This window comes from Oryza glaberrima, chromosome 8 (assembly GCF_000147395.1).
Source record: "Oryza glaberrima chromosome 8, OglaRS2, whole genome shotgun sequence".
NCBI classification, from domain to species: Eukaryota; Viridiplantae; Streptophyta; class Magnoliopsida; order Poales; family Poaceae; genus Oryza; species Oryza glaberrima.
The window spans coordinates 20,118,915-20,128,809 of NC_068333.1; the positions used below are offsets into that span (position 1 = coordinate 20,118,915).

At 45.7% G+C, this 9,895-nt stretch overlaps 1 protein-coding gene across 1 annotated transcript; it reads left to right on the forward strand.

The window, feature by feature from the left end:
• The first annotated feature begins 3,531 nt into the window (after positions 1-3,531).
• LOC127782732 (E3 ubiquitin-protein ligase SIRP1-like) lies at positions 3,532-9,454 on the forward strand. Its single transcript, XM_052309999.1, has 2 exons — positions 3,532-4,810; positions 9,107-9,454. Exon 1 carries the CDS (start codon positions 3,855-3,857, stop codon positions 4,788-4,790), a length of 936 nt encoding a protein of 311 aa, XP_052165959.1. The 5' UTR covers positions 3,532-3,854; the 3' UTR covers positions 4,791-4,810; positions 9,107-9,454.
• Positions 9,455-9,895: the final 441 nt, after the last annotated feature.

Genomic DNA, 9,895 nt, shown 5'->3' on the forward strand with positions numbered 1-9,895 from the left:
ATTACCCTCCTTGAATTATTGAACACTTAAACCTCCTTTGTCAACTGTTGTGCATCAATGCATGGGCCCTCAGGCACGCACATCGGAACACCTCCCCTCAAATTTAAAATATCCAACGATGGGTAAAACTTGGGGTTTTACAAAAGACTTGGAAAAAAACCCGACACCTGGGTCGGTGCTTGCGAACTAAAATGAATTTCCAAAATCGCGGACCGGGGGACGTACCGGGAGTACGGTTTCCCGCTCTTGCACTTAAGGACCGTTTCCTTGGAATTTCTCCGAACATAAGGCAAGTGCGACCACATGGGTGGAATGGGACGCCCCTGGCTGAGTAATTAGCTAATCGGGGGAGCCATGATGCCAAGAGACATGTGGATTCAACGGGGTGGTGCCGGGGAGAACCCCCGGGCTTCCTGGCACAGTACGGTCTGGGACCTAACCTGATGTCGGTCTAGGACCCCTCTTGTTGGCATATGGTGAACCTGTGTCGGCTTTCGAAATGCCTTGTCATGAAAGCCTCAAGGTCTCTAGACGTGGCCGTTCTACACAGGCTGGGTGATCCGGGTTAGTAAAGTCGTGTGGGTAAAGTGTACCCCCTCTGCAAAGGTTATTAAACTGTTCGAACAGCCGTGCCCACGGTCATGGGCGGATGTGAGGTGATTCCTAGCGTAGTTTTGTTTGACTACTGCTTTGTGAAATTGCTGTCGTGGAAAGGGTTCGATGTTGGGAAAATCTGCGGCTAATGGGATCAGCTAGGCCCGGGTGGCCGTTTGAAAGCTGTTGGCCGGGTGCCAACCTTGATCTATTCAAAGACTGATACATTGCACATACTCCGACTGGACGAGACGCACTGTCTCATCTGTGTCGTTTGAGAAGCACTCACTTAGTTGTTTCAAAAAGGAGTTTAAATAAAATCAATTGCAAAAACAACAGCCTTTCCTTTGAAGCCTGCAATAAACACTTAATTCCCGTGACTTGCTGAGTACGAAAGAACTCACCCTTGCTCTATATAAATATATATATAGTTCCTCCGCCTTGAAGCTGACGACGAAGTGAAGTGAAGAATAGGGTTTCGTCTTGGTTCCCAACCGTCGCCTGTGGTGTTGAGTGTTAGACCGTTGGTTCCGCCGCCGCTGCTGCTGTTGTTGGTGTTTCCTCGTCCGCGTCGTCGGTTGCATTCTCGGGCTGTTCTGAGCTGCAACCTAAGTTAAGGTAAATAAGTCCTCTATTTAATTTAAGGATTGCAATGATTCATATTTGTCACCGTGGGTACCAGCGCTATGTCCTGGGACTGGTACTGTGATCGTGGTTTCGTAGGAAGCGGTTCGCGCCGTTTTTCCTACGATACACTCCTATCAGGTGCCGTTGTACGGCGGTGCCAGATTGGGGTGTGACAAACGGCAACAGCGGTGATGCCGCGCCGGGCAGCGCCTGCGAGCTTCTAGGGGTACTACGAGTGCTACCACATAATCTAAGGGAGAGGAGGAGGAGCGGGGAGGGAGAACGGAGGGATGCTCTACTGAGACGAGACAGGGCGCTGTGACGAGAGGCCGACGGCACAGGAGTGATCTCTCCAGCCTCGGGCTGGGGAAGAGGAAGAAGACGAGCGCCCGGAGTTCCCTTTCGATCCTAGCACGCACCGGCTCCTCCGGCACACGCGACGGCGAAGGGTGACGGCGAACAGGGCACGGGGCGAGGCGGCAATGGTGGGAGGCGAAATCGAGGGAGATGGGTTTGGGGGAGGGGCTCGGGTTTATAGGGCGGCTATGTCGGTTCGGAAACCGACCTTGGGCGGTCAAGGAGCGAGCTGGCGCTCCAACGCTTGCGGCCAAAACGGTGGCAGAGGGCATGACGCCGGCAAGGGAGAAAAAGAAGAAAAGAAGGAGGGAAAGGAGGCTTGCCTCTTGCCACTTTGGGAAAAGAAGGAAGGAGAGAGAGGGCGACGAGGCAGTGGGAGGAGGAGCTCTGCCTCCAATTCTTGGAAGCAAGCGCGGTAGTGGTGGGGCCAGGTCGTGACGACGGCGATGACGGCGGGGGCGGTTTGGAAGGGCGTGGCTACAGGGCGGCAGGCGCGGGCTCAGGCGCGTCAGGCGCTGACGGCGGCGGCGACTGGCCGGTCGGCCACCACGGCGCACGCGCGGGAAGCAACGGGTGGTGCGGCGTTTTGAGCGGAGTCGGCAGGAAGCGACAGCGAGAGCAGAGAGGGAGGGGGAAGAGAAAGAGAGAGAGCGAGCTCTCTCTCGCTCAGCGCCTGAGCGGCGCACGTGCCTCGCACGTGCGGGCAAGGATGGTGGGGGAGGGAGAGATGGGCTGAGAGGGAATGGGCCGGGGGGAGGGGGATCCGGCCCATCCAAAATTAGAAGGAGGCAAATAGACTTCTGCCAAAGGCTAATTTGAAGGAAAAAGGAGTTTGGAAATGGAATTTGACTTCGAAATGGGAATTTGGATAATTTTGGAGCCGGGCGAATATTTGGCAAGGTTTTCAAGAGAGGATTTGAATTTTGGAATTTGATTTGGAGACTTGAATTGGAAGAGAAATTTCGATGAGGGGGAACAACGGGATTTGAATTGAGATCCACGGCACGACTTAGACTCAGCACTCAAAGAACGAAAATTTTCGCAATTAGGATTTTGCCGAATTAGTTTTTAACGTCTCACGAAAAGCGGAGCGTTACACCGGATTAGCTATAAATGTGTTGCCATATTTTTTTTTATAAAAACATAGTCAGCATGTATTTACATTGCAAGTCCCTAAAATTCATATATAGTTTTAGTGTATTTATAATATAAGTTACTAAATTACATACGTTAGTTCCTAAATTATTAATACATATATAATTACACTAATTACATATGCAACTACAATAGATTTATACTATAATTACATTTGATATATTTTTACTTCACAATATTTTTAGGTAGACCCTTTCTTAATTTAAAAATCGTTTGACTTTTAAGGCGTTTGACTTTTAAATATGTTGCTATAACTCCCGATATACACACCACTTCCTCCATCTCATATTATTATAAGTTGTTTGACTTTTTTTCTAATCAAATTTCTTTAAGTTTAACCAAGTTTTAAAAAATATAGTAATATTTTCAACACAAAACAAATATATTATCAAAATATATTCAATGTTAGATTTATTAAAACTAATTTAATATTTGAGATATTGTTATTTTTTTATAAATTTTATTGAAACTAATTTAATATTTGAGATATTGTTATTTTTTTTATAAATTTGAGTAAATTATTAAAGTTTGACTTAGAAAAAAAAATCAGACGACTTTAAAAATGAAACGTAATGAGTATTAATGTATTATACAGATTGTTTTTAGGACAGCCACCGATTAAGCCCGGGCGGTCGATACACGACGGATTTTGCCGGCCGTCCTGCAAATCGGCTGCCCCCTGCACGGGGCACGGCTTGCACCACAGCACCACTCATCCAGCTTCCAGCCGCCTTCACGCACCACGGCACCACGCAGTTGTACACAGTTGTACGCGTCGTCGTGCGCAGAAAGTGAAAAAAACTCACCAGGAAAAAGCCCGAAAACCAATCCTCTCCATCCGCGCCGCAGCAGAGCACAGCCGCGGACATTCAGGTCCGCGAATTTCCCCGAATTCAACACCCGCCGCCGCGGAGCGTGGCGTGTTTAGCCTGTAGCGCCGCAGGCAGCAGCAGCAGCGGGGGGTCCCGCGCGGCGGCCGAAAGGGAAGACGAGGCGCAACAAATCCCCCCAAAAAGCAGAGATCCGAGAGAGCGACGAAGCGACGACCCGCGGACTGGAGGCAGGCACGGCAGGCAAGCGGGCGGAGGCCTCCAAGCGGAGAGAGAGCGCGAGGAGGAGCCATGTCCGCGTCTTCCCCTCCTCCTCCTCCTGCCCCCGCCGACGCGGAGGCGGTTCCGCTCTTCTACTGCTACGAGTGCGAGTCCACCGTGTCGCTGCCCCCGCCTCCCCCGCCGCCGTCCCGCCCGCTCTTCTGCCCGCGCTGCCGCGGCGAGTTCCTCGAGGAGGAGAACCCTAACCCTCCTCCGGAGCCGGAGGAGGAGGAGGAGGTGTCGTCCCCTCCCCCGCCCCCGCCTCCTCCCCCCGGCTTCCTCTCCGACTCCTCCTCCGATGACGAGGAGGGCGGGGACCTCGACCTCGGGATGGGGGGCATGGACGCCGCCGCCGCCCGCGCCTACCTCAGCCGCCTCGTCCACCACCACCTCTACGACGACGAGCCCATCGATGTCGCGGCCGCCGCGGTGTCCCTGCTGCAGCGGAGCGGCCTCCACCAGGGCGGCGGCGGCGGCGAGAGCGCCCCGGCCGCCGCCGGTTCCATCGCCGCGCTGCCCACGGTCGAGGTGTCCGAGCCCGCCACGGCCTGCGCCATCTGCAAGGACGACCTCCCCCTCGCTGCCCCCGCCCGGAGGCTCCCCTGCGGCCACCTCTACCACTCCGAATGCATCGTGCAGTGGCTGGAGATGCGCAACTCCTGCCCCGTCTGCCGCTCCCGCCTCCCGTCCGACGAGCCCCAGGACGCGGCGGCGCCGTCTGACCCGGGCCCCGCGCCCATGCGGATCACGATCAGGCTCAGCACCAACCGACGACGCGTCCGCACCAGCAGCGATGCGGCTCCGCCCGTCGCGGCGTCGCCCACCCAGCTCGCGCAGGCCGTGACCGGGGAAGGAGGTGGTGGACCTGCGAATAGCACGGAGACTGTGTCGTCTGAGTGGCCACCGCCCTCTGAGTCCGATGCCGTCATGTCAGACGCCCGTGAGGGCCAGAGATTCTTCGATTGAACCAGAGCTTAGAGATGCAGGTATGTTTCAGTTGCAACATTTGTGTTTTAGCTTTGATGTTTGATTTTTGTTCTTGTAGTATGAATTGGATTGCTTAGTGAACAAACCACTTGTAGTGAAGCTGACTAGAGTATTCTAGCAAGGCTGTTGCAAAATTTCTATGAATGTTGGTGCTTCACATGTGTCCCTGAAGCATGAATTGAATTACTTAGGGAACTGCTAAATTGTAGTGGATCCTTTTATACATTCGGTAGCTCCTATTACAACTTACAACTTGTTCTTCTAGTGTGGATTTTCTGCTAGTAACGATTGGCAATAAGCTTGAAAACTTACTTCTACAATTTTTTGTACATTCAACCATAATAAACCGAATTTCAAGTATACTTTCGAAAATGGAGTTATCATAAGTGAGGTGATTTGTTTTTTTCTTATTGTTGATTATATAAGCCATGTACCTTTACCGTGGCTCATGTAAGCATTTAGCTGGAATTGCTGTTACTTTTGGCCTGTTAGTTATGTTGTTCTTAGTTGCATTCAAGATCTTCTTTATACATCATGTTGATTATATGTTTCATTCCCATATTTATCCAGAGTGCAATTGATTAGTGATCACTGAGTTTTAGACTTTGCACATTGAAACATAATGTAATAGCCACGTTTGCTTAGTTCCACACTACTAACTGGCTCATAGAAGAGGGTTAAAGAAATACACTGACTCTTTGAGTGGGTGGCAAAGATTTTTTTGAGTCATAAACCCACATCTTATAATACGAATTCAATGCCAAAAATCGGAAGGAGAATCATGCCACGTGGCAACCCATGTTTCGCGGAAGAGAGGCTCGTACAAACGATCTTGCGCGTGCGTGCACCCGCGTCCAGACTCCAGAAGTTTCTCTGCAAATGTATCGATCAATCAATTAGGCCCATGGGCCATGGCTCAGCAGGCCGTGTGAACTACGCCGTGGCACAAGAAAATGCTGGGTTGTTCTTTTCTATAGAGATTCAACCATACAGGGATGAAACTAGATATTGTAGTCATGCAAACATCTGGTACACGCTCATGGATGCATGAACAAGCATATTCAGTAATATGTTTACTCACTACTTTTACGCACAACCATATAGGCTCCCGTCGTTAGTCTTATATGAAATTAGCTACTGTCAAAATTTAAATTTTAGAAGCTAATTTTGATGTTGATTTTTAAGTTTTTTTCATCAAAATTTATTTTTAACATTGGTTTTTAAATCGCTAAGAATATATAAAAAAATACCCATAAATTATTATAATTTTTACTGATATGCCGTACGGTGTATTATTATCCGCATATGCCCAACCTATATGGAGGCCAGAATACGTACAGCACAGGAGAAATAAAGAAATAATGATCGATCATCCATTAATGATGAACATAAAACGATATATATAATTAATTAGAAGTATATATATGTAGCGATATCCTCTAGAGGTGCTCCAACCGTGGATCCGGTGTACAGAAGGCGATAAAAGGTTACGGGAGAGAATGTGCTAAGACGGTGGAGTGAGAGGAAGAGCGGACAAGACCGCCATAGCTGAAAACCCTATCGACACTGGTATGAACTGCCCCAAAATCACTTCACCCCAACCATTCTTAGGGCTCATTTGGATTATTGATAGAAAAAAAAGATAGAAAAAGTATATAAATAGAAATGGATTATAAGTGTACAACAGAGAAATGAAAAACAAAAGAATTCATCAGTCGAGGGCATTCAGATTACAAGAATTTGATAGCATAGGACTTGTGTGTATGCAAGAAGAAAAAAGAATGAGCTCGAGGGATTTTTCCTGTGAAATCAGCATCAAAGAAAACTTTCCTTTGATTTTTCTGCAATTGGTTTCCACGTATTCCCGTTCACAATATTTCTTGAAAATCGTGTGAAAATTCTCTAATCCGAAGAAGCCGTTTGGCCTTGTTTGGATCAAAGAAAATATAGAGGAAAAAAAATCAAAGGATTCCAAAACCTTTAAAAAAATAATTCACTGTAGCAGTGTTTGGAATGGAGGAATTGAGAAAAAGAAAAGTGCAATAAAAGGTTCCCATTCCTATGATTTGGAGCAAAATCACAGGAAATCAAACATCCAATGAAATCTCTCTCTCTTTTTCCTATGAAACACAGCAGTCCAGACTCGCTTGAATTATTGCATTGCCACTGTACGTCTGGCAAAGCTCAGGCAGCTATTGCTGCCTGCCTGCCTCTTACCAGAGGAGTAAAGAGCTAACAATGCATACTTTGTTAGGGATTAAAAGAGAATAAACAGGATGCAATCAAATCACCAACTAAAATTTCATATGTTCGTCCAAACATCTATCCTTTTACAGTTCATGTGTTTTATACTTTGTATTCTTCTGTTACGTACGTATCCACAGTCCTATGTTCATATTCCTACATGTTTTCTTTATGTGTTTTCCTCCGCAGAAAAGAAGAAATTTTTCCTCTCGTCGTCCCTCTATTTTAAATTGTTACTACCATTAGACCCAATGGGCCAGGCTCATAGTACAACGGGTGGCAAAGCCACACGCTTTTTCTAGTAGTGTTAGTCAAGAAATGCAAAATGTTGCTTGGACGTTTTTATCAGGTATTTTAATATTTTAATATTTCAGGTTAATAGTGTCTTAGATTTGATATTGATACTTGTAAGTCATAATTGTTCTCTGATTTGTAATTACTGACTTACCATGACTGGGAAAGCAAGTTATTTGTTTGGAATCTTTATTTTATCTACTCTCGCAGTGTATAAGACAAAAGATGGACTTCTCTTTTCCATTCTTTGCCACGTAATACACGGTGTTTTAATATATCAAAGACTTAAAACGGTAGAGTCCACTATTGGTCTATAAACTCTTTGTTGACTTCAATTTTGGTCCTATACTCGAGACCATTTCCTATACATTTTCCAAGTGCCGAAAGTCAGGGCACATGATCCCATCCATGAATACAGCCTGGTTCTGTCCTACTTGACTGCAACCTTGGGGTCTTTGTGGCTCCTTGTTCTCTCTGCTGCCATGAGACACACACCTGTCAGCCAATGTTTTCTTTGTAAATAGTATACAAATGGTTTGGAGTTTGGGATGAAAATTGAACTTAGAATTGAGGGACAGAATTTGTTTTTGGAGAAAAAAAACCTTTTTCTTGTCAATCTTCTCTCTTTGATGTAGCATTATTTGAAAATGGAGAGAAGTTGCATTTCTTGCAGGAAATATATCTGAAACAAAGCAAAGCTAACAAAGTTGATTAGGATGAAATTGTTAGTAGAACAATGTGATTAAGAGCCTACAGAAGTTGGCATATTGCTATTAGAATGTTGATTATTTATTTGGCTTACACTCAGTTTGCATAAGCTAATCAACTTTAATCTGGGGGCATTTAGCTCTTGGCTACCCTGCAAGTCTGCATCTGAAAATTTTAAAAACTGCTAATAATTAGGTTTGAAAGGTGTGTTCTGTATGTACCGTGCACGTTGGTAGCTACTGGGGTTCTATGGATTGCGTGGCATAATTATCTATTATTTGGTTAGTGTCATTATCAACAAGGCTGAAGAGGTAGATTTTGCAGGGCTGACTTGAGGTTTGACCTATGTTCTTTTATAAGGAACTAGCTTGAGCTAACCCTTACATTCAACTATCCTTGTTACTTTTGTTTGTTAGTTTGTTCTCACCTACATCCTTTTTTTTCTTTCACATGCTTCCTGCACCCTAACATTTTTTCTCACACCATGCATTCAGCCACTCATACATGTGGTATTCTTTGGCTAAGAACTGGTATACCTGGTTGTTTAAACTATGCCATACTTGAGTTGTCGATCTATTAGGACCATGCAAGACCTAGATAGTCCTTGGCCAACTGCTTCAGGGGCATATGCATTATTCAACAATCAATGAGCATCTGTTTTTTGTTGTCCATGTCATATAAAGCACTCTTGTTCATCCAAGGATTTTTTTAAAAAATACTTGCATGTTCGATTCGATTCTATATGAAAAACATACTGCATTAGTTGTGGCATTAGCGATGTAAAATGTTAATAAAGTGCGGGGGGGGGGGGGGGGGGGGGTCATCAAGTTGTGAAACGAATAAGTTCTGTCTCGTTGGATTGAACTGATATAGAAAAAGAATAAAGTGTATAAGTACTTGTTTCTTAAAGCACCATTTAGTGGCATATGTTTGACTCTCTCCAAAGAACCTTAGTGACCTTGCTGTACCGTATATAAATATTATTCCTTAAAGTTTACAAAGTTCTCCACTTGTGCTCATATTGTTCTGCCATTTCATGCCCATTTCAGGTGATAAGGAAGCTGTTGTTAGCTGTCAACCAAGAAGAGTAGAAAGAAGGCAACCATATGCCCTAGTTCTTTGAGGTTTCTGCTTTTGCTTGAGCTAGTTGCCTCAGCAAAAGCACCTTTCTCGCCGGATAAAGGCTTATTGATAGATGGTCGAATTAAGTTGTCCTATGAAGAGACCAAGGGCATCGTTGCATTGCTTCTCAATACCTTGTACATTGGTCAAACTTGTTTCTTTTAGCAATTAGCAATAAATATATGTATACATGGTTGTGTTTGTACTTTACCGGTTACTCTTCAACTTGAGGCAGGATATAGATGAGAACCTACTGGTGTCTCCATTGCACTCTACTTTGTTGATGAATGATGAAGCAGCCTTCTTGTCTGAATGCGTGGTAGGCTGAGATTGGCTAAACAAAGGTCTGATACCCGATGCATCTCTCACTGATTCTATAGACTATAGCTGTTTGGTTGAAGCTGTGGCTACATCTCATTGAATTACCCAGATTCCCAACAATCTATGGATCGGCAGAGCATGGTACTGCGACCAAATCACCATAGAATCAGGCATGCTGTCGATTGTTATCTTCTAGTAGTACTATTTCGTCTGGTGGCTAGTGAAAATGGGCAAGAAACAGTTGCAAAAGTGCTAGAGCAGGGGTACATCGACATGGCAATGCTTGAGAAGGTAGTGATTCTGTCTTGACAGTCTTGTGCTTCCCTGTACCCTGCAATTCAGTCATAGCCCCAGAGCTGAAACTGAGCAATTCATAGTCAGTCATAGCCTTGCCT

What these genes read in the sequence shown, in the direction of transcription:
- LOC127782732 (XM_052309999.1), top strand. Translation starts at nt 3,855, where the DNA reads ATGTCCGCGTCTTCCCCTCCTCCTCCTCCTGCCCCCGCCGACGCGGAG.